The sequence below is a fragment of the Mus musculus genome, chromosome 10 (assembly GCF_000001635.26).
Source record: "Mus musculus strain C57BL/6J chromosome 10, GRCm38.p6 C57BL/6J".
Classification (NCBI taxonomy): domain Eukaryota; kingdom Metazoa; phylum Chordata; class Mammalia; order Rodentia; family Muridae; genus Mus; species Mus musculus.
Window position 1 is genome coordinate 67,109,008 of NC_000076.6, and position 26,531 is coordinate 67,135,538.

General features: G+C 43.6%; 1 protein-coding gene and 1 long non-coding RNA gene across 24 annotated transcripts in view; one reads left to right on the plus strand and one right to left on the minus strand.

Moving 5' to 3' along the window:
* The window catches only part of Jmjd1c (jumonji domain containing 1C), a 159,976-nt gene that overhangs the window by 12,657 nt on the left and 120,788 nt on the right, over positions 1–26,531 (plus strand). For 9 of the 23 annotated variants that reach the window (XR_001779409.2, XR_001779410.2, XR_001779408.2 and 6 more), the window contains exon 1: positions 11,685–18,415. The exons of 12 other annotated variants lie outside the window; for them this stretch is intronic. Coding sequence is in view for 7 of the 11 variants with exons in the window: in XM_006513035.4 (XP_006513098.1) it covers positions 18,251–18,415 (165 nt within the window). In the remaining 4 variants the exon portion in view is untranslated. Of the gene's footprint in view, positions 1–11,684; positions 18,416–26,531 lie in introns of those variants that run through there. 2 more of the 23 variants (XM_030244811.1, NM_207221.3) reach the window with 2 other exon arrangements.
* Positions 11,526–14,642, minus strand: Gm46228. The gene is made up of 2 exons (XR_001779789.2): positions 14,580–14,642; positions 11,526–11,686 (listed from the first exon to the last, which is right to left on the minus strand). It is a non-coding gene; the product is annotated as a predicted gene, 46228 (long non-coding RNA).

Sequence of the window (26,531 nt, forward strand, 5' to 3'; positions counted from 1 at the left end):
TATCCACCCCAGGCTTGTCACTTAGCTTTCTTCCATGCTCCTCTCTATTAACTTTATACGTAAATTGGCATTAATTCTCCTTTTGAAAAACATCTGCCTCGCTTGGTTTCATTCTGAAATTCTTTCCTGCGGTAAAGTCAGGAATCCCATCCTCACTTGAGTAGAAGTCTTTGAAAACAGCTCCCTAGGCCACTGTGATGGTAGCTCTTGGTAGCCTGTGATAGCTCGTGGTAGCCTATGGTATTGTGAGGCTTCATCTCCAGCCACTGCCAGTACCATTGAGCTGCACACGCAGCCCAGACTTTGATGTTTTTACTTCCAAAATTTGTGTCTGTTTCCGTGAATGCCAAAAAACAAACAGCAAAGAAAGAAAGAAAGAAAGAAAGAAAGAAAGAAAGGAAGAAAGGAAGAAAGAAAGAAAGTTTAGCAAAGACTGTTTTACAGTGGCGGTGGCGGGTGGAGGGGGAGCTGAGGACTGGAAGGTTGTGAACACTTATATCCTATGTTAAGTAAAAGACACCGCTGTGCTTTCCCTGCGCATAGGGCGATGGCAATAGGCCTCCTTCAGTACTCAGTGCATTACTGCTCTGCAGTAAGGAGCTGCTGGGGTTTTGGGGGTACCTGACATGGGTATATGGACTTTTTACTAACTTTATTTCATTTTTTTTTTTCTATTTGATTTCTGTGCATGTGTATGTATATCAGAGGACGACTCAGAAGCCCTCCTCTTCCCACCATTTGCATTCCGGGTTCAAACTCAGGTTGTCAGACTTGACAGTCAGGTTGTCAGCTAAAGACCTTTACCCTGTAAGCCATCTCGCTGGACTTGGGCTGGTGAGGTGAGGTCAGTGTTGGCTGTCCAAGTGACCTGAGCTGTAATCTGGGAACCCATGGTGAGAAGAGAATCAACTAGAAACTGTCCCTTGACTGGAATGCATGCTGCCGCATTCCCTGTGCACACAGTATGACAGCAGCATGTGCACTGAACCGGTGTGCTTCTTTCTCTGTTGCCTTTCTTCCCCTCTTCCTCCTGCTCTAACAACGGAAAGCGCGTTACCAGGCGATTTTGTTGGTGAGTGGAAATTTGATGGAAAAGTGGTCCCATCTGTAGGAAAATTACTTAAGTTTGTACAGGGCCTTAGATTTAGTGTTATTTAGAAGGAAATAAGGGGGTCTGGGAGAGATGGCTCAGTGATGAAGAGCACTCACTGCTCCTGCAGAGGACTCAGGGTTGTATCCTAACACGTGCATGGTAGCCCACAACCACCCGTAACTCCAGGTACAGATGAAATCTAGAAGATTTCATTCAGGTTGGTCTTTTTTTTTTTTTTTTTTAATTTATTTTTCCGTTATACTTTTGTGGTTGGGGGGTTAAAAATGTGTTTTCATTTGATATGAAGGCTGCGAGTTTTCATCAATAACTACCTTGTTCTCCTTGGTCTTCAATAAGTTTTACTTATACGTTTGACTTAAGTTTAGGGTTGGGACTGGAGCTGATTGCCGTGGGCCAAGAGCAGAGGAAATACAGTTATTTGCAGCTATACAAGATGATTACTGCCCAAGATCTCGCCGCTAGGTGCTGGCAGCAGGGTTGGCAGGACACTAGTTAGCGGGACCCTGTACATTTGTTGATGGGCGGTTGGCCTGTTTCCTTATGCAGTTTAGGGCTCATGGGGCTTGCAGCTAGAAATGTGAAGACCACCTTGATGCTCAGCCGGAGGAAGGGGTAGGCTGCTTTCTCTGAACCACAAAGTTTTCCTGGACCCTGGGCGGAGGAGAAAGTTTCTCCCTGGAGACTAGAGTGGCTTTCTGGCCGGGCAGAAAGAACCCAGGCGTTTTATTATCAGTGGAGAGAGAATGGCAGGGAAAGTTGAGGAATCTGTAAATGATGTATTTCTGGATGGAAAGGACATAGTTATCCGAAAGATCAGAAGGAAGCAAGAGGTATGCCATTCCAACGGCCCTGCAGCTTTGCGTGTATCTGCCTCAGATGGGATCCTCCTGAGAGTGCTGGGAAAGGGGGTGAGGAAAGAGTCAGTAGGGGCTGAGATCTTAGCCTGTTCATGCCTGTTAGTCACGCAGCAGACTATGCTGTGCAGCCATTATTCTGAGTAACTTACGTATGAGGTAAGCTCTGTAATACACTCTTCTTACTTTTTGGTGTGTGTGTGGCATATAGACAGGTCACCGGGATCTGTACGGAGTGTGCAGTTTGAATGTGTGTGAATGACGTCATGCTTTGACTGGAGCCAAAGGAGCTCTAAGTGAGTCTCGTGTATTCCTGTGCGCTTTGGAAGTTTCAAGTCTGAGATGATAGCAAGTGTTTTAGTTTGGGTTTCCTTGCTGTGAAGAGACAGCGTGACCACCACAACTCTTATAAAGGTAAACGTTTTTCAGAAGGGTTAAAATGTTGACATCTTCTATTTTACTAGGGGCATAAAAGTTGATTTAATATTAAACAGGAGGTTGCCCCTCATATATTCGAGGCCCTGTTTGAGGCTGTTGTCTAAGGATGGGAGGTCAGAGGAGTGGTCACGGTTGCTCTTTTACTCAGGCCTTGACACTCTGCCTGCCTCAGATCTGGTGCCTGTGGCTTCATTCTGGGTGTCCATCAGATTCAAGCCTGGCTGTGTGTCAGGTTGTTTCATTGACATTTGAGGAACAGCGTGTGGGGTTTCACTGTGCTGAGTAATGTGGCGTTTTTATTATAGAGACCGCCATGCCTGTCTTCTTACAGTGTGCTTTCAACAGTAAACTTGAAGGGTAGGCCTGGCAATGCACACCTTTCATTCCCAGCACTCTGGAGGCAGAGACAGATGGCTCTGAGTTCGAGGCCAGCCTGGTCTCTCTAGAGTGAACTCCAGGGCAGCCAGGGCTACATAGAGAGACCCTGTCTCAAAAAACCAACAGAGCAGCTAGAACAACAACAGTCTAATCTGTGAAGTGGTTACAAGCATTGTCGTGGAGTGACTATGAGGATTTTGGAGTGAGCGCTTCTCAGTCCTGCCAGACCACTTCCTGATGTTGATGTTGGAGGGGTGGTTTGCAGTCAAGGGCAAGTTAGCAGCCTCTTCTTGAGGAATTACTGCTTTGATGTGTTTAGAGTAGGGGCTAGCCCAACGTATGTGTGATTTTTATTATGGCCAGACTCGGCTGTGACTGTAGAGTTGATCGTCTGGTTTCCTCAGTTACTCTGTGAACCTGGGCATTGCCCTTCTTGCTAGCCTAGCACTGTGCATGCGGAGTTATCTTGATTGAATGCAGGCATTCAATTGCTTGAGCCCCGGAAGAGCTGGTGGTTTTTATATAGGCAAAAATTAGAATGTCTCTCTGGGGAGCAGGAACCCTGGAGTGCACACAGGGGTCTTCAGAGTGCATTGACTCAGCTCTCTTTCACTCCTCTTGAGTTCAGACTCTCGTTCCTTCTCTCTCTTTCTTGCCTCTTTTCTTTTCGTCTCTGGTCTTGTGCTTGAGTTTGACATGAGGAAACATCTTTGTAAATGTCTTCACACAGACTTGAAATCAGTTAACCATTTTCTTAAATCACTGTTCCCTTGATCGGACATGGATTGAGGCAGCACAGATGGGTTACAGTCCTTGAAACTTGATTTTTTTTTTTTTTTTTTAATGAATGGCCTCAGGAAGTAAGTGTGTGTTTGTGTTTCTGTGGTGTGTCATGACAGCACCCCACTCCTGCCTGTCCTTGTTATTGTTTGACTGCCCTCCCCCATTGAAAGAAAAATACCCTCCACTATTGCATATGCCAGCACAATTTTGCTGAAGGGACCCTGGTATAGCTGTCTCGTTTGAGGCTATGCCAGTGCCTGGCAAACACAGAAGTGGATGCTCACAGTCATCTACAAGATGGAACAGGACCCCCAATGGAGAAGCTAGAGAAAGCACCTAAGGAGCTGAAGGGGTCTGCAACCCTATAGGTGGAACAACAATATGAACTAACCAGTACCCCCAGAGCTCCTGTCTCTAGCTGCATATGTAGCAGAAGATGGCCTAGTCGGCCATCATTGGGAAGAGAGGCAGGCCCCTTGGTCTTGCAAACTTTATATGCAAGACCAGGGGCCTGCCTCTGTACAGGGGAACGCCAGGGCCACGAAGTGGAAGTGAGTGGGTAGGGGAGCAGGGCGGGGGGAAGGTATAGGGAACTTCCCGGATAGCATTTGAAATTTGAAATGTATATAAAGAGGGCTGGAGAGATGGCTCAGTGGTTAAGAGCACTGAGGACAACTACAGTGTACTTAGATATAATGATAAATAAATCTTAAAAAAAGAGTAATGTATATAAAGAAAATATCTAATTAAAAAAACCTAAAAATAAAAAGAAAAGAAAAGAAAAATACTGTCTGTCTCTAAACTGTGCTTCAGGAACAAGTGTCAGGACTTGTGTGTACTGCACCGTGTGTGTGTGTGTGTGTGTGTGTGTGTGTGTGTGTGTGTGTGTGTGTTGAGGTTCTCCCTCCCATGCAGGGTCCACTGCAGGTTGACAGGCTTGGCAGTGAGTGACTTCTGTATATGTTGGGCCATCTCTCTGCCCTAGAAAATTCTCTTAAAGTCATCTTGGGAAATTCTAGCTTTGCCTTCCTCCTCCTGGCTTTGTGTGAGCTCATTACTTCCATTTATAGTGGCCACTTACCTGGGCCATAAAAATGGCCTGGTCAGAAATTAATTTATAGGTGAAAGTAGAACTTTTTTTTCTCTTAGGTGCTGTTGAATATTATTTTAATAGTATATATATTTTTTCCTACTTAAAAATAGCTTCTAATTTAACCTAGATTTTAACAGAGTCCACTTAGATTTTTCTGCTGTAAATACACCGTTAAAAGGTTGAGTATAACCTCAGCAGAATTTCCAAGCCAGCCTGAAACACCATGTCTCCCATAAAACAAAACAACAGCTGCGAAGTAAATGTATCCCCGAGTTTCCAGCTCCCGAGGAAAAGAGGCTAGGAAGGGTGACGCTAAAACAAGAAACGGAGAGAGCTCAGGCTTCCGGTTCTCCCTTTGTAGCTACACCGGAACATGTGACCATTAGCTGTGGCTGTCAGCCTGTGGACCTTGTGACTGTTGAGTCTTCAAGCAAACTGTGCCGGGCTTTCTGGGTTGCTTTTTTTGCCTTCATCATCTGCATTTTGTAGGTAGCACCTGGAATTTGGAACATAATATACGTTTTTCCTTTTTCTTACATTAAAAAAATTGTTGTGTTCGTATGGATGTTTTGTGTGATAGCATCTGGAACTTGGAATATAACATGCATTTCTCCATTTTATTACATTAAAAATTATTACATATGTATGGTTTTTTTGCCTGTATGTATATCTGTGCAGCAGAGTGGTCTGCTTGTGGAGGCCAGAAGAGGGTGTTAGATACTCTGGAGCTGGAGTTAAACAAACAAACAAAAAACCCCTGTGGTTGAACTGCCATATTGGTGCTGGGAACTGTGCCCAGGTCCTCTGGAACAGTCTCTCCAGCCTCCTTTTGTTACATTTTAAAGGATTGCATCTTTTCTTTTGCAGGGAGGGGTGAGTAGAGACAGGGTTTCTATGTGTAACAAACCCTGGCTGTCCTGGAACTCACTCTGTAGACCAGGTTGGCCTCCTGGGATACACCTGCATCTATCTGCCTCCTGGGTGCCAGGACTAAAAGCTGTGCCATGCAGCTGCCCAGTTTAAAGCATCATTTCTTATTTATCTCATTGCATTCTTTTTTTAAAAAATCTATTTATTTAATGCATATTAGTACACTGTAGCTGTCCTCAGACACACCAGAAGAGGGCATCAGATCCCATTACAGATGGTTGTGAGCCACCATGTGGTTGCTGGGAATTGAACTCAGGACCTCTGGAAGAGCAGCCAGCGCTCCTAACCACTAAGCCATCTCTCCAGCTCCCCCACCCCCCACCCCCATTGCGTTCTTGAATCTCCATTGTAGGTTTTAACAATTTTTTTTCTGGCCTTGGCTAATTTGATATTCACATTTGGTTTGCATGGGAAAGAACCTCCGTTTGGCTTGTCAACGAAAGAAAACATGATCATTATGGTTTAATGTGGTTTAAAAGGTATTTGCTATAAGGACAAGGGAATCAAGCAGGAGTGTGCTATCTGCTTGGTTGGGGTCGGTCTCCACCCCCCCCACCCCCGTTTAGAATGGAATCCCCCTTGTGACAAATAAGCTCTTTTGTTTTTTGAACTTGGCAGTGGAGCTTCCTCTTGGGACTCTCACTGAAGGAGATTTGCTCTCTGTGCTTTCTCGCAGTTGCCTTATTTGTCTGCAGAGTCTGGAGTTCTGACTTCCTTTTCCCCTGAGGCTGCTTGTTAAGTGGAGTTGATCTGGGAAATAATCTTCAAGGTTCCCCAGCGACTGAAATAGAGCGGTGCCTGTGTAGGTGTTGCCTCTGAACGCTAAAGCAGATCTTCAGCTGCAGTAAAGGGCCTCTTCATGGCAGAGACAAAATCTGGGCCTGGTGGTACAGGTCTGCAATCCCAAACCTTAGAAGGCTGAGGCAGGAGGATAATGAAGTTGAGACCAGTGGGCTATAGGAAAATAACTTAGTGGCACCCACTCCCCACCCCCCACCCCCAAAGGAAAATAACTTAGTCGTCCCCCACTCCCCCGCATTTATCCTCCTTCCTCGTAGGCCACAGAGAGGAATAAGAAACCTGAAGTCCCGGTGCTTGCTTTCTTCCTCTTCTGTTTAGTCTAAGCAGTTCTCTATGAAGTAATGGCCTGGTGACTGAAAGAACAGAGAGAAGTATGGGAGGTCTCTGCAGTGCCTTAGTCCTCTTTATGTTAAAATGCCACATAGAGTATTAACACACTACAGTCTCAGGTTTCCGGGAGGCCGATTAAGTGGAGAGGGAGGAAATGGTTAAAAAACTGAGGAGGGCTAAAGCCAGCTGGAGGCTCCTGGTGAGGAGCTCTGTAGGTCTGGTAGGTTGCCACTGTGCTGTGTGGAAGCAGGCTTACATCAGCCAAAGCAAACGTTCCCCTATCTTACTCTGGGTGGTGGCTGTAGCCTACTGAGACTGTGTAACCAGTAGGCTAATTCCCATCTCGTGTGTGTGTGTGTGTGTGTGTGTGTGTGTGTGTGTGTGTGTGTGTATACGTACACTCATGGCTATTGGTGTGTCAGTTCATAAAAGCATGGATTTGGAATGAGGTCATTCTCTGACCCCCAGCTCTGCAGCCCATGGTGTGGCTGCACACATTTTTTTTTTTTTTTTTACCTCTGTCTCTCAGTTTCTTTGTGTTCTCCATATTGGAAGAGTAAACCTTTCTTATAAATGTCAAGCATGGAATAAATGAGTCGATAAACGTGAAATATTCTTGATCCTACTTCACTTTTACAACGTAGTGGTGCTTGGCTGGCAAGCTGGCGGAACACTGCCCCAGGGCCACGGCAGTAGCTGCCAAGGCCTCTGCCTCCTGCTCCTGCCCTAATTCAGCTCAGCTGCTTGTCCTTTGGGATTTGCTCCGTTCGTGGCAACTTTTCTTGGCATGTAAGACAGACAGCCTGCCCTGGCATAGGAAGGCTCTGGAGGTTGTTGGACCATCACTGTCTTCCCCGGTAGCTGGTTACTTCATGGATGCACTCTGAGTTTCCAGCCTGTATGCTCAGCAGCAGTGGCCCTCACTGATGGAATATCAGCCCTCGGGCAGCAACAAGGGTCCACTCTGTCCTTGCTGGCATCTTGGATCCTTCACACTGTAAAATTTTTTGCATTTTCTACCTTCACGGTCTGTTACCTGAAGTCCCATGAACATCTTTGGATCCCTCCTCCCTCTTAGGAATCCAACCTCATTCATTTTACTCCGTATTTGTAGTAGATGACCTTGACATCAGAGATAAAATAGAGGCTGTAAATCTGTCCTCTCTAAAGGTTGTGATATGAGCCATGAATTTGAATCCTGGGTTAGCATTTAAGGAATTCTGTGGCCTTCGTTCTGCAAGGCGGCCTGTCTCTGTCATGGCTATCATAACAGAAAAGGTGTAACGAGTTTCCTGTAGTGACTAGCCCATTGGGTCATCTGATGACAGGTACAGTGAATGCCAGAAGTGACAAGAGGACTGATGCTTTTTGTGTGAGGTGAATCAGCCGCGTGTTAGTTAGGGTAATACTGACTTGGGGGTCTGGAGAAAATGAGGGGAATGTGATTAACACAAGAGAAAGGGAGCCGCCGTGTGGGGGCATGTAGTAAGAGAGAATGGGTGTGAGCCACCGTGTGGGTGCTGGGAATTGAGCTCAGGACCTCTGGAAGAGCAGTCAGTGCTCTTAACCACTGAGCCATCTCTCCAGCCCCAGGAGTGGATGGTTTTTGTAGGTGGAGACATGTGGGCTCTTTGAGATGAGGTCTCACTGTGTAGTCAAGGCTGGCCTCAGACGCAGACTTGCCTCTGCCCTCTGAGTCCTGGGACTAAAGGTGCGCTCCACTAACACTACCCACACAGACAGGCTCATATATTTTGATTGCCTGTGGTGAGTACCGTTAAAATTTCAAGTGAGAGTAAGTTATCAGTTTCAACTAGCTAGTCCTCTCTCATCTGATCTATTGTTCTACATGCATCTCTCATTTCTTTGCTTAGTTGGCTCAAAGACATGTTCAAGTTCCGCTTGCCTTTCGTTGTAAGATTCACACCTTGTAAGACCTGTCTCACTTTGTCATGATGCACCAGTACCCACTGATACACTACCTTCCTCTTCACCACTCTCACCTGTACCTTTCTTCCTGTGTCCCCCTCTCCCCCCCCACCCCCCCCACCCCCCGGTCCCACTAACTGTCCCAGCTCCAGTAATACCTCCTGTTTCACTTCGGCATGGCACTTCTGGGAGCTAGAGAGGTTGCTTTCTGTGTAAACTCGAGGACTCACATCCCCAAGTTAACTAGCTGGGTGTCATGCTTGTAACTCCAGCTCCCAGGGATCCAGTGCCTCCTTCTGGTCTCTCTGCCCAGGCCTAGGTGTGCAGCCTCTGCCCCATTCCACAGGCATACAGTCTGACAGACATAAGCACACGCATGCATCAGGACATTCGTAAAAACAAACAGTGAAACTCTCTACTTGTTTGCCGCGTTTGCATGCTTTAATAAGGCCACATATTCCCTGCTCACTCCTCCAGCCTTGTGGGTTGGAGGCCCCTCCTATGTGTTGTGTGTTGTGTCTACCCATTTAATACCTTCATGTCGGTGCTAAGTCCCAGATTGGAATTTGTATCACACTTACTGTGTGTGCGTGCACCCCATGCCTGTATGGAGGTCAGAGGGCACCTAAGTGGTTGTCAGGCTTGTGCCTTAGTGATCTTTACATGAGGAACAACTAAAAAAAGTTAAAATTTGTTGTGTGTGTGTGTATGTATACATGTTATGGCTTTACTTGCTGAGCCATCTTACTGGGCTACTAGCAAAATTAAGGTAAATTTTGAGATTATGTTTTGGCTTCGGTATGGTGGCTCATGCCTTTAGTCCCAGTATTTGGAAGACAGCAGCAGGCTAAGTTCTGAGCTGGAGGCCAGCCTGGTCTATATAGCTGGTTCCAGCCCAGCCAATGCTACATAGTAGTAATTCTCAACAAACTTTAAGTTGCCAAAATATTTTTAATTGTGTGTGTGTGTTTACCACATATGTGCTAGCGTGTCCGTGGAGGCCAGGAGAGGGAGTCAAATCCCTTACAGCTGGAGTTCCAGGCAGTTGTGGTCTGCCTGGTAGAGTGCGGGGAACCAAACCCCAGGTCCCCTGGAAGAGGAGAAGCAAGTGAGCCGACTCTTCAGCTCCCCAAACATCCTTCAGGAATATTTCCCAGCTACCGCAGGAAAGTCTAAACGCAGGCAGGATGGTGTGTCTGCAGTCAGTTCTGGAGATGATGCGTTTCACCTGGGATGTAGGCATTAGTGTATCATTGTTTTGCCCCCCTAAAATTCTGCATACAGCAGTGTCACTAACTGTCCCCTATAAACGTATATCTGTCTATGCCAAAGGAAACCAAGAGGTTGGGAGCATCTGGTTCTAGGGAAGAGGGTTTGTGTATGTTAGGCAGGATTCCAGGTTAGCTGGAGTTTCTTGGAGCTCTTCCTTTGTTCGCCATTCAGAATGCTAGGTTTCCCAGAGCCTGAGCTTTTCTTAACATTATTATGTGTTGTGTGAACTTATATTTAAGGAGAATTAACATATGTCTGTTCACTCCACATAAGAAAGGATTCCACCCAAGTGGAGTTTGGGAATTAGTGTGTAAAATTGGGGTTATATACAGAAGCATGGGCCTTTGGGTATGGGTGCTGAGGAAAAACAAACAAATACCTCCTAGTAACTGTTAACTGCCTGGGAAATCCTGGGGGACTTTGTGAGGTTTTTCTGTCCTGGCAACTGCCAACCACCTCTAAGACCTTGGGGGGGGGGTGGAGCCTCGTAAGCTCCTCCCCCAGCACCCTTGTTTATAATTCCATAGGGGGCGGGGCCTCATGATTGGGGCGGAGCCGGATGAGCCCCGCCCCCAGTTAGTGTTAACTGCCTGTAAATGCTGGGGAGGCTTGTGAGCCTCTCCCTACCAGCAACTGTTAACTGTCTACAAATCCTTGGTTATGGGCCAGGCATCAGGAGGGTAGAGCCTTATGAACCCCACCTCCTAACCAGCTGTTAACTGTTTATAAATCGTTGGGGAGGGAGGGGCCTCACGGTCCCCTTTCTACTCAGTGGTGGGAAGTTAATGGTGGACTTGGGCAGGTCTATTAAAGGTGACCTCATCTCATGATAGTTCAAGAGGCTGACAGCTGTGCTTTGAGAGGACAGCATTCCACAGTCTTACCTTTTAAGTTTCAAAAGTTCTCAGTATACGAGAATATGTCAAATTCTGAATATATTACCATCATGTCTATTTCCACAGAAGTCAGCAAGATCACACGATTTAGTAGTACTGAGAAAGAAAACTTGAGGTGAAGAAGTAGGCATCAGTTTTGGAGGATGGTAGACCACCACTTTATTATTCTGAAAACATAGATAACAAGAAAGAATAAAGACTTTATCCCTGCTTTTTCCCGTAAAACCTGATTTCAAGGTAAGCAAGTTGCAAGCGAAGCCTTCAGTTTCGGTGTTTTTGTTCCTGTTGCCTTCATTCTCAGCGATCAGCTTCCTGGTTTAAAGCTTGATTCGCGTAGCTCTTTTCTCATTGTTTTTATCTCATTGTGAGCATAATTGCCTGTTATCATTCATAATTATTTTAAATCCTGTGATGGTTGGTGTGGAAATTTGGCTGGTCTCTTGAGTTCGTCTGGATTGTGTTTCCTTCTGACAAAGATTTCTATCAAAAGTTTGTTTGGATTTCAGCCATGTTTCTGAATGTGGGGGAGGGGAGTCTGGTTGACTCCAGCGCCTCATCAGTGGGTGTCAGAGATGTGCTAGAAAGCTCTGACGCTGCCCCTATTGTCTTTCTTGGACTGGCTTGCACATCTGTATCCAGAAAGGGTCTTAGAGGCTTCGTTCTGTAGTTCTAGTGGTAGAGTGCTGTGCATGATCTACTTGGAGATGTTGAGGTTTGCAGTGGTGGGAACTGAGTCCTTGCTGTTGTCCTGGGTCAGGGTTGGGTTTGTGCAGGCTGTGTTTTTCTCTTTCCTTGTAATCTGCTTCTTCTTTAGACTTAGGACTCTAGTCTTCCTTTGCAGAAAAGTAGTTTCCCTCAGCACTAGATACTGTGAATAATTTTGGAGGAATTTAATTAGAAATGCTTTTATATTCAGTATGAAAACTAATGAGGTCAGGGTCTTTGACCACAACTACATGAACCTTTTCAAGTAGCGTTCACTAGTTCCATGCGCTTTCTGACATTCCTGAGTAACTCCTGACACAATTCAGTAAAGAAAAGTGCTTCATTGCTCTCAAGGAATTTTGGTTTTAAGTGGAGGGGGTGGGGGAGGAGTAAAAAAAAAATCAAACAACCATAGAGAGTGTTCCTTTCTGCATGGGATAGAGTGTCCCCCACTATAGTTCTGTCCTCCAGTCTTTGTTGGGCTTATGTATGGATGGTACTAGATTGGTTCTAGGTTTTTTTCCTAAGAGAATCATTAACAAACTTCAACTTTTAAGCATAAAATTTGAAAGTACAATATGACTAGAGAAAACACCAAAGGCTCTGCCTGCTGTATTTTTAGGTATGACCCAAAGCTACAAAATAAGGTTCTTGACTATATATTGTTATGTGAATGTAAAAAAAAAATTAAACTGTGTACATTTACATATACAAGCAAATGAAACTATCCATCTTAATATATTTTTTTACAGTAAGAATATTTGCTGGCAAAGGATTTTAAAGCTACTATTCATAAAGAAGGATATGAAGTTACACTAAATCAGAGGTTCTAAGTGTAACTTTACCTGTGAGAGACTGGTCATTTTAGGCTAGTTCTGATTTTGTTTTTAATGGAATAGTTTTACCACCAATCTTGGAGAGCAAAATTCTCCATTGTTGTTTACAAATCCATTGTTTAGATGGCATTATGGCAGACTGAAAAGCTTAAGAGACAGTCTTCAGTGTCTGTCAGACTCCTGACGAATGTGATACCTAGAATCCGTAAGAACTCAAAAAACGTTAAAGCAGAATAGCAATTAGTTTAATGCTAATGACATCATGGGAAGATGGCCTGAATAAATATGTCACATTAAAAATACTCTGCCATCACACTGTTAGGGAAATGCAAATCACAGTTGTGATGTCATAGTACTTCATCGTAGTTAGAATGGCTGTTTATCAGAACAACACAAAGTACAACAAAGGTTGAAAAGAATGTGCAGAGAAAGAACCTTTGTATACTGCAGGCAGAGATGCAGATGAGTATAGCCACACAGCCAGAAGAATGGAGGTTCTTTAAAAAGTTAAAAAATATATAGCAGCCTCCCGTGACAGGGTATGTACCCAGACAGAATGAAGCAAGTGCTCAGAAGAGATCCCTGCGTGTCCCAGTTTATTTTCTCTCTAGTCATAGCTGCCATGTGGAATATCCCTGATGACAGAAGAAGGAACAAAGAATAAGATGAACTCACCTGTGACACTATCTGTCTGTAAAGAACGAGGCCAAGTGACCTGCAGAGGGGTGACTGCAACTGGAGAGCACTGTTCCAGCGCACTAAGTCAGACTCAGAAAAAAAGAAATTGAGTATCTAGTTTCCTAGGCGGAAAGTAGGGAGTGGGTGTGCCTAGCAGAGGGTAGGAGCAGCACCACCAACGTACACTACGAGAATGCTCGAAAGGGTCGCAGGGACGCCCACGAAGCCGTACAGTTAATAGGCATTATTATTAACAGATCTGCTCAAGGGCCAATACATGCCACTCACTCTCAATACATAATGAATGTATTTTAAAAGTCTCTAAAAAGTACCTGCTTGGTTATGCAGTGTGGGTCTGTTGTTAGTGTGAGTGCACTAAGGACAGCTCTATATATCTGAGCCACTTGGGAAAAATGAACCTGGCAAGTGTTAGGCAGCTCACAGTAATGCAGACAGGTGAAAAGGGCTACCTAGTCACTGAGCATTTTTCGGGTTTGGATTTGGCATGAGACAGGAGTACAATTTGCTGATTGCTGAATGACCCAAAAGCCTTAGAGCACTTCAGATTTCTTCAGCCTGGGTGTTTTAGAGATGATGACCTTGAAGAGCAAGTTTTCAATAGTTGGTGGGAGATGGGCTGGGAACTGAACCCTGGGTCCTCTGGAAGAGCAGTCAGTGCTCTTAACTGTTGAGCCATCTCTCCAGCCCACCTGGCTACATCTTTTTTGGAATGAAATGACCTGTTTTGCCGAATTTGAGACGTATTTTGTTAAAAACGATTCTGGTTATTTAATATTAACATCACAATGTGCTTCCCAGTAACTGAATATTAACAAATATGTTGATTGAATTTTAAGTCTGTAGTTAAAATATTTTTGAGGTTCAATAGTTATAGTGCTAGCTGAGTCTAAAGTGAAGCCCAGACCTTCCAGGTCCCAGCTTCTGTAAATACAAGCTCTGGTATTGAAGTGCCTTATCTACTCTCTTTAATTGAATAAGTAATTTGCAGTAGTGAAGCCCATGTGGCGCTAGTACACAGTGCGTTTCCTTTATACGGACTAATTTGTTTTTATTACATATTTGTGTTTTGCAGTAGGTTATAAATCTCATTACATGTAATCAAGGAAGCAGTCACTGAAGATGACTATATTTCCCTGCTAGGTTTTGTTTTGGTTTTGTTCCTTCAAACCAATTGCATTAATTTTAGCAGTGTACCTCAGAGCTCTGATTGCAGAGGGCCTCCAGTATGTAAAGAGGTCCCATTTCATCTGGAGAGCTGATTTATGGAGCAGAGTTAACACCTTTAGATTCTTGAGTTAGGTAGAATTTATGTATATGAGTATTTGGCCTGCATATATGTATGTGCACCCTGTTCATGCCTGGTATCTTTGGAGGCCAGAAGAGGGCATTGACTCCCGTAGCACTAGAGTTACAGATGGTTGTGAGCCACACAGTGGGTGTGTTGGTAATTGAACCTGGGTCCTTTTAATCGCCAAGCCTTGTCTCCAGCAACTCATTTATAGCTTGAATATAAATTCTTACCTCAGTGATTTTGTTTATGGACAGAACTAGGCTCAGGACTTTTAGCTCTGACCAGCACAGGGCAGAGGGAGCTTGTGGGTTCAGTAGAAATATGGCCCTGCAGGAACCAGACCTGTTTGTGGAGTGAGAATTTGCATGTGGCTTGTTTTGTTTTGGTGGCAGTTAATAGTTGGAGCATTTCTGGGAGGGTGTCTGTAGAGAACTTGCTGGAAGACACCCTGGAGAGAGTTGCTTCGTGTGTTCCATCCTTTGTTTCCATTCCTTTTTTCTTGGGGTTCCTCTTGAGCAGAGTAGGAATTTTGTCTTGTTATTTATAGATTCTAACTTTCTAGTACTTTATTATTAAAAGCCAAGTCTAAATGAGGAAGTTAGTAAGTCCTGGGTTCCTGTGCAGCCAGCCACACTAGAAATAGAAAGTAGTGACCATCAGTAGAGAATGCACAATTAGAAGCTCAGTCGAGATTGCTTGTGGGTTATTCCTTCCTTTCTTCCTTTTGTATTACCCCCACCCCCAAGAAGACAGAAATCAGACTCTTATGTTGGCTCCTGCAGAGATGAGGCTGCTCTCCTTGGAAGGCTGACAGTAGGCAGGTGTTTGTATAGGCTCCCAGAGACTGGCTTTGGAGTTTGTATCAGATTGGTAGTTTGCTAAAGAAATCAAGGCTTTGCTTGGGAATTATAAATCCTTATATCCGTTCTTTTCATATTCTAATGGAACAGCCAGGCATTTCTGCTGCAGCCCATGCTTAAAGGTATTTTTAGCACTGTTAGGTCTGGTGAAATGGGATAATGCAGCGTGACATGAAGGCAGCAAGAGCACGTAGGCAGAACAGGAACTCTGAATCACAACTCTTGATTTAGAAATTCTGAGTTCTCTTCGGTTGGAGTAAGAAAAGGTATGTGTATGGTGGTGTATCACCTCAAAGCCTGTATTTAGGAGGCTGAAGCAGGAGGATCCCAAGTTCAGGCCAGCCTGGCCTACATAGGGAAGAGAACTTGTCTCCAAAGAAGAAAAAGACTAAAGGAGAAAAGACATTGATTGCACTGTATCCATCTATTAATCCATTTCATAATAGGCTCATAGATGCTGGGAGCAGAGCTTGCTCTGTAGACCATGCTGGCCTGGAACTCAAGGGGTCTTTATAAAATAAGGAAAATCGTAAATGAAAAACAAGAGTATTTTAAGGGTATTTAGTTGCTTTTCCTGTTACTGTGACAAAATACCTTGACAGAAGCAGAGTGATGGTGAAAGAGTCCTCCCTCCCTTCATCCCACAGTCATGGCTACACAGTCCATGGTGTAGGGAGGGCATGATGGCAAGAATGCCAGGAACATCAGGCACCCACAGTCAGGCTCAGGAAATGAGTGTTCCTCCCTCCCTCCCTAGTCGGTGGGCTCCTCTGCCTACAGAAAAGATGGCCTAACACCTCTAATCTAGGTTAACCCTCACAGACAAGCCTGCAGGCTCCTCTGCTAGGTGGGCGTGTGACCCATGACGACTGAATCCAAGGTTTGAAATCTCATGTTAACACTTTTAATTCCATATTATTTATAGTTAGGATTTGCTAGTAAAATTAAACAATATACCTACTCCTTAAAACAAAACAAAACGCCAGCAAAGAAATTGAAAAACAAAACAATACAAAAACTTTTAAGGTCTATTCTTTTGGGGAAAAAAAAAAAATCAAGTTTCTCAAGGTAGACTAGCATAAAACCTAAATGTCGGCTGTAGTATTGGGGTTGTAGGAGAAAATTTGAGCTGTAATTCTCAAGTACATTAAATGTATTAAAGCTGCCTGTGGTGGCATACACTTGAGAAAAGCAAGAGCGTGCGCTCAGATAAGCCCCATGATTAGCTAGTAAGAAATGCTGCTGTGGGGATCTGTGGCCTGGGAAAGCTGTTTCTCTCCAGAGTGTTGCTTTCGTTGTCTTTACATGCTTTTTAATGGACTGTTTTCCTTGTAGTAGTATGGTGTCATTGACAGTTGGGGATTAAGCAGTCTTCTTTAAAAAATAAAAGAGAAACAACAACAAAAAGACTTCACCCACACTGGGACCCCAACCCAGACCTTCCCACCAAGTAGGCAAGTGCTTTGCCACCCAGCAGCACCGTCTGTCCCCAGCCCCAATTTCCTTTAATGATTACTTTGTGCTGCAAGTTATAAAGCAGGGAGATCACTGATGGTTGGTATTTGAATATGAGACTCCGTTTAAACATCTTTATATGTGCTGCACTCTTTCAGTGGCTTGTTTTATTGGGCTTACTAACCTTAGGTGGGAATGAAGGAATCCAGAGCCGACAGCATGCAGATTTGTGCAGTTTTCCTAGCATCAGATGCCCATTATAGATGGTTGTGAGCCACCATGTGGTTGCTGGGAATTGAACTCAGGACCTCTGGGAGAGCAGTCTTAACCGCAGAGCCATCTCTTCAGCCCTGAGCTGATCTATTCAACTGACTTTGAGAGTTTCCAACTCTCCCACCGCCACTGTCTGTCTGTAGCTTTAACAGTTTAGTTTAAATGGTCTACAGATATGTCTTTTGTATTTATTGTAAGCACTCAGTGCTATTGTAAGGGTTTTCAGAAAGCATGGGGGGGAGGAAAAGATTTTTATAGGATTAGATGAATTTTTGAAGATGATAATCCCTGGAAAACGGCAGATTGAATTTTGATTCCCGTTTTCACAGATCTTTAAAATACAAGCATAGCGGTCGTCAAACTTCTCACTGCTATCTTGAAAGAGAGACTTGCCTGTGAGAACTGAGGAGCGATCAGAAGAGGAATTCCTAGCTGTCTTTGTCTGGGTTATAAAGTCCTGTTGTGATTGGACGGGAAGTAAAACCATCATTTATTTTCTTCAAGTGTGATTGGCTAAGATTCTTTTCTTTCCGTGGTCTTTTCCAGTAACTGACTCTGGAGCTTTCCGTTTTATTACCTATGTTCTAGTACGCGGAGTACTCGGGTTGGCTCTGAGACAGTTTGTGAAATTTAAGGATGTCGGTAACAGCTCGCGGTGGAGTGTCTAGCGTTCCTGTAAGAAGGCGGCACGAGGTGTAAATCTCCGAACTGCTCCAACACGGAATTAGAATTGCCGCCGGGAGGAATGCTGGTTTAGAGCCGCGGGCCGCCGAGGGGGCGCGGTGGGGTGGGCGGCGCGGCTCGCCCGGGGCCGCGCGGGGATCCGGGCTCCTTGACGACGGCGCTATGTGTTCGCACGGCCGTCGCTCCTGACATGCGGACCTCCGGGAGTTGGCTCTGCGACCGCGCGTGGGAGCCGAGCCCCGTCCCCGCACTCGCCCCTCCGAGGGGGCGCAGACGGAGCGGCAGAAGCAGCCTGGCTGCTGTCCCTCGGCGGCCACCTCTCGAGGCCGCAGCGCAGTCCGTGGGCGGCACTACTTGGCGCGCCCGCCGACGCCGACCCCCACTCCCCCGCCCGCGGAAGGACACGCGGCGCGGCCGGAGGGGCGGAGGGGTACCGGCCGCCTGAGCGGCCGCGCGCTCATTCCTGTCAGTTTGCCTGTGGGCCGCGCGTGAGGTCGTGGGCGGCGCGGCTCCGGGTCGTCGAGCGTGCAGGGGCGCTCTCGCTCGCGGGCCGCCTCGCCTGCGGTCGGCTCCTCGGCATGGGCGGCCGGTAGGAGCGGGCTGCGCTCGTCCCCGGCGCAGTGGCGGCCATGGCGGTGGAGACGCGGCCCGAGCTGGTGGGGAAGCGGTTCCTGTGCGTGGCGGCCGGCGAGGACGCGCGTCCGGAGCGCGGGCAGAGCGGCTGCGGGCGCGGCTGGCGGGCGGGGGTCATCCGAGCCGTGTCCCACCGCGACCGCGGCCACCCGGACCTGGCGGTGAGAGCTGGCGGGCAGCATGTGGCACGCCCCTCTGCGCGGGGCGGGCGGGCGGCAGGTGGGGCGGGCGGGCCCGGCAAGGGGAGCGCTGGCTGCTATGGCCCGACTCTGCCGGGCAAAACCATCCTGCGTTTGGCTTTCCAGCCGGAAACGATAGAAATGTTTTTGGTACGAGGGCTAGTCGAAATTATTTCTCCCTTTCTCCATCATTTTGTATTTTGTTTGTTAGAAACGGACAGTGCTTTAGGGAACTCCGGCTCCTGAGTCTTATATGGCTTCACGAAGGCTAGAGATAGTGTAAATTAGGGGTTTGAACGGCATTTAGTACTTCTAAGTAGCCTCCCCTACATTTATCAGTTACATAGGACACTGTCAGTGTTACCTTTCAGGAGAATAAATGTGTATTTATGATTTCGTGCCAGGATACATTCTTTTGGTCACAAGCGCATTCTCATAAGGGAATGGGATTGAGTGAGTAGACTGGAGATAGAGTTGAGTAAGTAGAGTGGGGGTAGGGAATATTAAGATATTCCCCCTTTGCATTTAGATCAAATCCACCATAAAATGCAAAAATAGTCACCATTTTGATATGGTTGTTGGAAGTTTCGAGTGTGTTCTTGCAAACCATTCCTACCTGCTATCAATTCCATAGTTCCCCACGCACTGTATTATTAGTTTAACCGTGTAAAATAGGCTTAGTTGTGAATACTTATAAGAGGAATTAAAAATAGAGACAATTGACAAAACTCCGCATGGCAGTTCTTTGTGCTAAAGGAAAAAAAGAACCCTTAAACTTTACTCATCTTAATGCTTACTTGTGATAGCTTCACAAAGCCGTTGCTTTGTGTTTGTGTAAAGATGCCGGAACTCATTTCTCTTTCCGCTTTGATATGAAAATTGAAGATTTTACGTGGAGGATGCCTGGGTAATGGCTTAGACACTAAAGCAAACACGGAACAGAATTATGTACTGTGTTCCTATATACGTGAGAATTAGGAAATTAGATTAGATAGTATTGGAGACAGTCAAGTTCTGAAACTGTTTTTGAAAGGTCTGTTGGAAAGAAAGGGATACAGAGGGAACAAACATATTCCAGTTGCCCACCTCCCTTATTTTTCCAAATAGCAAGATAATAAGGTGGTTGCTTAGAAGTAACAATTGTCAGGCAGTCACTGCTTTGAATGGGTGTAATCCAAAATCGTGGGTGTGGTGTGGGAAGATGTCAAGTTCCAGGCCTGCTGGGGTCACAATCAAGACTCTCTCTCTATATGTAGTTATGTATATGCTGTGGCTCACAGCAGTTGATTGGAAAAGAGAGAAGGGAGTTTCGGGAAGTGACAGGTTGTTTACATACATTAAACATTCCTCTTGATTATTGGTTCATATACCTTAATATATCAACATTTCATTTTATATAAGTTTTAATGGAAAAAAAAATCCATGCTGAACTTAAACAGTGTGAGTTGTTTCTTTCAACAATTTGGCAAGTGATTTGTTACTGTATTTCAGTTTTTATACTTTTTCCAAGGGTTCCTTACATATTATTTGAACCTATGAAATGTAGAACGCTTTAGCACCGGTATTAGTGTAATTTTACGTTCAGCTACAAAATGCTCAGTTGGCTTTCCTTATGGTGTGCCTATTGTATTGCTATGGGAGGGGAATTGTCTTCTATAAACACTGTGACTTCTGTATAGTATTTCTTGGGGATGACAGAAGTAAGATTTTCTAAGATGAACTTTTGCCTTGTTGTCCAGGCTAGTCTTGAACTTCTGTACTCAAGTGCTTTATGACCCAGCCTCTCAAATAGCAGGGATTGTAGGGAGCATGTACCACTGAACCTGTCTTGGATTTTTGAGGTGCAAGCTATGATATTAGGTCTTAAATAATGCTGTACACATTTCTTAATGCACTCGAGGTTTTAGTCACCTATTTAATTTTTTAGTGAAAGTAGTGTATTGTTCAAATGACTTAATAAGCCACATGACTAGATGATCATAATGTTTATTAAGTTTTTGACTTGTTAATCTGAAATTAAGAAAATAATACAGTATGCCTATTTTAGCAGATACATTTGGAAAGGAATAGGAATGTGCTTTCTTGGATGTATTTTTCATTAAAAACTGTATTATTAGCCTGGGGTGTTAATAGTCTTTAAACTGTGAGCACAGCAAGCAAATCTGAAGATTTGAGTTTGACTCCCCCAGAACCTACCTCAGTAAAGGCAAGTGTGCTGGAGCACACTTGACAATCCAGCCCTGAGAAGGCAGAGACAGGCAGACTGTTTGGGGTTCCCTGGCCAGCAGGCTGGCATGCAGCCTAGCTGGCTCTGCAAGTTCTAGGCCAGAGAGAGATCCTGTCTCGGAAGAAAAAAAGAGAAAGGTGGCCAATGAGATCTCTGGGCCAGTGGATGTAAAAGCACTAGCTGTGCCAGTCTGACAGTCTGAGTCTGCTCTTTGGATCACTTGATAGCAGAGGACCAACTTCTCCATACAAATTCTCCTGCACGTAGGCAAATGTTTTCTTTCTTTCTTTCTTTCTGTCTGTCTGTCTGTCTGTCTGTCTGTCTTCCTTCCTTCCTTCCTTTCAAGATTTTATTATATATATGTATGTGTGTGTGTGTGTGAGTGAGACAAGTACACTGTAGCTGTCTTCAGAGACAACAGAAGAAGGCATCAGATCCCATTACAGATGGTTGTGAGCCACCATGTGGTTGCTGGGAATTGAACTCAGGACCTCTGGAAGAGCAATCAATGCTTTAAACTGTTGAGCCATCTGTCCAGCCCTGGCAAATGTTTTCAAAAAGTAAAGACTTTTTAAAAAGTAAAGATGTTAAAAACAGAAAGGTATCTTACATGTGAGGAACAGCAGCTGGGATTGTCCTCTGGCTTCCATTCACAGTGTACACATGTATGATCTGTACACAAGCATCTTGCGCCTCATTGAGGTGATACAAGTGTGTTATTGAATTTTTAAGTTAGTGGTTGCTAATTTGACAGATCAGTGATAGGTATGTGATATTGCTATGAGTTAGATTAGTATCTTTATCTTTAAATTAAAGCACTTGTACGAGTATGAGTTATGTAATAAAAAAAGAACTTCTTAGTAGATACTAATTTGTTAGATTATTTCTTTAAATTCTCCATATATGGGGAGTATATTTGGTGTTAATTCGTGTATTCATTGCTTCTATGGTGTGTTTATGTTTGTGTGTGAGTCTGTCTGTCTGTGTGTGTGTGTGTGTGTGTGTGTGTGTGGTTTTGAGATGGCATCTCTTTATGCAGTCCTCCTGGCTGTTCTGGAATGTTGTGTAGACTAGGCTGTTCTTGGACTTAAAGAGATCCACTGTCTCTGCCTCCTGAGTTCTAAAACTTAGTGATTCTTAATGCTACTAGAATAAATCTCCTGTGCAATTATTGTTGGATTTGAGCAGAGAGTCTCACTTAGTCTCAGGCTTGCCTGGAGCTCAGTGTAAAAGAGGCTGTCTTAGAACTCATGCAGCCTGTTTCCTCAGAACTTGGATTACAGACTCCAGAGCCTGGAGGCTGCCTGGTTTCCTTGCTTTTGGTTTGTTGTATGTTTTGGTGCATTTTTTTGGTGAGTTTTTGTTCCGCTGTTCCTTTTTGGATTAGTATCTAAGTATACATGACTAAAATATTCATGTTTGGTTTATATGAGAATCAAATCTTTCTAATCTTAAATTTTGTCTATACGTTAATGCTGTAACAATGATGAAACCGATAAGATTTAAATTTATCATCTGAAGTGTCATTTACGATTCAGTCACTAAATTTTACATGATAGAATCAGAATTATGTTAGAAATATTTTAGGGACTTGGCTGTAGCTCAGTGGTAGAGATTGTGCTTCATGTATATGAGGCCCTGGGCTTAATCCCCAGCAGAGAAAGAAATATTTTAGAACATAGCCTTAATCTTCTAGAGTAGAGTGCATCTGTCACGTGGTTCAGTGTCATACAGTTGCAGAAGGAAAGCTTAGGAGTCACTCCCCGTGAGCACCTCCTCGTCTCCCGTGCTTTAGCTGAGTGGGTTTCTTAAGGCTCTCTGCAGGTGTAGAATGGACTTAATCTTCCCATGTGGGTGGAGAAACTACCTTCTCATGGAGAAAACACTGAATGTACAGTCTTAAACACTCAGTAGAAAATTTCCAAGTGCTTACATTGGGTATTTGTAGTCCTATAAAGCTGCTGTGAATGGAAGTTTAGTGTTTGTAGTCAGAGCTCTCATTTTATGTACTAGACAGAACATTTAGTTCTGGGATCTTAGAATGTTTATTGAGCTTCACAGATAGTAATTTATTAGTCTTTTAAATTCCCATAGTTCAGTGATAATCCTGTGAAAATGGTTTTGATATTTTTGTATTTTGAGACATGGTCACACTGAGACTAGCCTGGAGTACCCTATGTAAACAAGGCTGGCCTTGAACTCACAGAGTTGTTCCTGCCTCTACCTCCTGGTATCTGTGATAAGAGCCATGCGTCACCTTGCCTGGCATGGTGTCTATTTTCTTAACCTTTCAAAAATAAAGGAACTTGAGAATTTTGAAATCACAGAACTAGTAAGTATCAGAGCAGGGATATGAATGCAGGTTTCTGATTCTGAATCTATTGTCTCTTGATATTCTTCCATATTGCTTTCTTCAAATGGCTTTTAGTGTGCAAATTTTCAAAATCCAAACATATTCCCTTTAATTTTGGAATGTGTGAGGGTGTAGTTGTTACGTTGAGATAAGGTCTTTCCTTTATAGATTTACTAACTTTATCTGTGTTTCTGGTTCATGTATGTATATGCACCAGATGCAGATCAAAGAAGAGGGTGCTGGGTCCCATGGAACCCAGATAGAGCAAATCTGGCTGTAACTGCTACTTTCTGGTTCTGTTTTGGCATTATGCTTTTTTTTTTTTTTTTTTTTTTTTTTTTTTTTTTTTAAATATAGAAGAAGGGTCTTAACTAAGTACTAAATACTCTGACTAAGTAGCCCTGGAACTTACTCTATAGGCCAGGCTGTCCTTGAACTTGCAAAGATATGTCTGCCTCTGCTTGTCCAGTTTTTGGCTTTAAAAGGCACGAACCACCATGCCCATCAACATTGTATGTAGTGCTTTTGACGCCAAGGCATATTTCTTCATGTTGAGTCTGAAATTAAAAATTTTAATTCTAAAATGGCATATTTTAAGCAGTAAGCAGTCATCAATATAATGGTGGTAGCCTAAATGCAAAATGTGTATGACTTTAGTCATGTATAAGTTTTCATTATCCCTCCTAAAAAGCATTGACTTCTATTGGGCTTTGATGTGTGTGGATTATCCCTATTGCTATTTTAACTGTTTCAAGCCTTCAGAACATGCAGGTGCTCATTACAGCACTTGTATTGGAAATGATACTAAAGTGATGATAGCTGTGTACAGAGAAGAGAATGAATGAAAAATACATTTACTGTCTTAATAGCTTATTTAGTTTTTATCTCACCTCCTTAATGATTTCCTTCCTTCAAAAAGTTGGTGGTGTTGTTAGTATGAATTAAGTGGCGTTCTCAAAGTCCTTTTATTTGCTATGTTGATATCTTGTATAGAAATGTATATCTAAAAAAAAAAAAGAAATGTATATCTGATGTAGAGGAGTTCGTTTCACATGTCAGAGAATGTTATCATTGTAGTGGAAATAGTGAACTACTAGAATACATGTTAGAATTTTTGTAATCTAGGAGGAGGTCTATGTAACTTAATTCCATTTTGTGAGAGAGAGAGGATACTTAGACTGAAACATCTGTTCCATTTGTTAAAGCCTCTTCAGATTCAGAGGGTAGCAGAGAAGGAAGCACAATGTATGGATATAGTTATGTACTGTCATTTTATATAGATGGCTCCGAAACTTTTTAGTGTCGAACTTCCCTCTCCTCTCTCCCTCCCTCCCTCCCTCCCTCCCTCCCTCCCTCCCTCCCTCCCTCCCTCCCTTCCTTCCTGTCTATAAATAGAGCCTTAGTATCCAGACAGCACAGTGCTCCCTGAGGGATTTGAGAGACATTTTAGGTGGCAAACACTTCCTCCTCCTCCCCTTCTTTTCTTCCTCCTCCTCCTCTTCTTCCTCTCCTCCCTCTTCTCCTCCTGTTTGTGCTTAATTGTACCATATCATAATTTAGCCTGTTAAAATTCATATTGAAAATAAATACGTAACAGGTCTTTAGCATTTCCGTTGTATTCTAAAATGTTTTAGCTTTTAACAAAGCTAATCATTGTAATGCTAAATTGAATTCTTCTAAGATAAAACAGTTTATTCCACAATGAGTACTTTGAATATGCTATATGCCACATATATGAATAAAGACATGATGGCAGCATGCTTTTAAATCTAGCATTTTGGAAACAGAAGCAGGTGGATCTCTGAGTTCAAGGTGAGTCTGGTCTACAGAGTGAGTTCCAGGATAGCCAGAGCTACAAACTAAAATCTTCTAAAGATTTTTTTTAAAGATTTATTAATTTTATGTATATGAGTATACCATTGCTCTCTTCAGACAAGCCAGAAGAGGGCATCAAATTCCATTATAGATGGTTGTGAGCCACCATGTGGTTGCTGGGAATTGAACTCAGGACCTCTGGAAGAACTGTCAGTGCTCTTAACCTCTGAGCTATCTCTCTAGCCAGAACCACTCTAAAAAAACAAAATTATTTGTATTTTATCTTTCCATTGATTCTTAAGCACATAATCATATACTTGCTTTTAGGATAACTACTAAGTCCTTTGAAATACAAAGTTGAGGACAGTTCAGTAGAACTTAGAAGAACCTGATATATATGATTGGAATCATTCATTAACAACTTCTGTGTCTTGTATTCATTGTTGTCTCTTAGGGCTGTTTTATGTGCACAGAGAGCATGCCAGTAACAGACTGAGAGTGGCTTTGGAACAAGGGCTGGAGAGATGGCTTAGTGCTTAAGTGCAATCTCTGTACTGTTTTACTGTTTTTTGTTTTTTGTTTTTTTTAAAGAGAACCCAAGTTAGGTTCCCAGTACCAATGTCAGGTAGCATACAATTGGTTGCTATTCCGTTCCAGGGAATCTTGGTGCCCTCTTCTGGTTTCTGTGAGCACCTCACCCCAGCATACAAACTCACATTCAGACAAACATATATACATAAACATTTAAAATATTAAATAAAATAAAAATACCTTTTTTTTTCTGTGCCTCATACCCACATACTTGCCCGCTGTTGTATAAATACCAAAAACAGTATGAAAAGGTACATTTAGAATAATGTTTTTTTCTTTCTTTATTTTCTAATACTGTGATTTGAATTTGGGTTTAATATAGGGTAAGCAAGCATTCTACCAATGATTCATATCCCCATCTTTCTGCTTTTCTTTAAAAAAAAAAGTTATTAATTTTAAATGTATCTGCCTGGAACTTGTCTTTTTTCAATGGTTCTTAATATTGTGATCCGTCCTTCACGTTGTGGTGATACTTATTTCTGTTGCTACTCTGGAACTGTAATTTTGCTACTGTTGTGAGTGAATTGTTCTGTAAATACCTGTGTGTTCTGATGGCCTTAGGTGACCCCAAAGTCCTTTGACCACCAAAAGGGTCATGGCCCACAGATTGATACCTGCTGGACTATTAATTTATCCTGTGCATCGAATAGATGATTACATCATTTTTGTCCAGGTTCCTTAACCTTTTTGACTCAGAATTTATCCAGAACCCCACCATATCTTACCCTCCTTTCCTATACTAGTTTAAATCACCATTGTATTTTACCTAGATTATCCTTTATCTTTCTAACTAGTTGTAGTAGCCTGGACTAGAACTAGTTTTTGTTAAGTGAGTACCTAACTACCTGTCTAGTCTTCCATACTCATAAAAGTATGCAGTATCTGTAGCAGACAGTCGCTTCTGTCCTTTCTGTGGTCACTCTCAAGGCTTCTAAGCTGCTTAGTGTAGATGCTTTAGTAGCCTCAAAGGCATTGCCACCATACTCCATTTTGAGGTTATCTTCTGTCACTTTTCCTTATGTAGTGGTCCTTATATGCTATTCTCTGAATATGCTTGTTGTGGTCTTGCTTTATGATCCTAAGACGTGCGTGTCTGTGTCAGATGGTCTTTC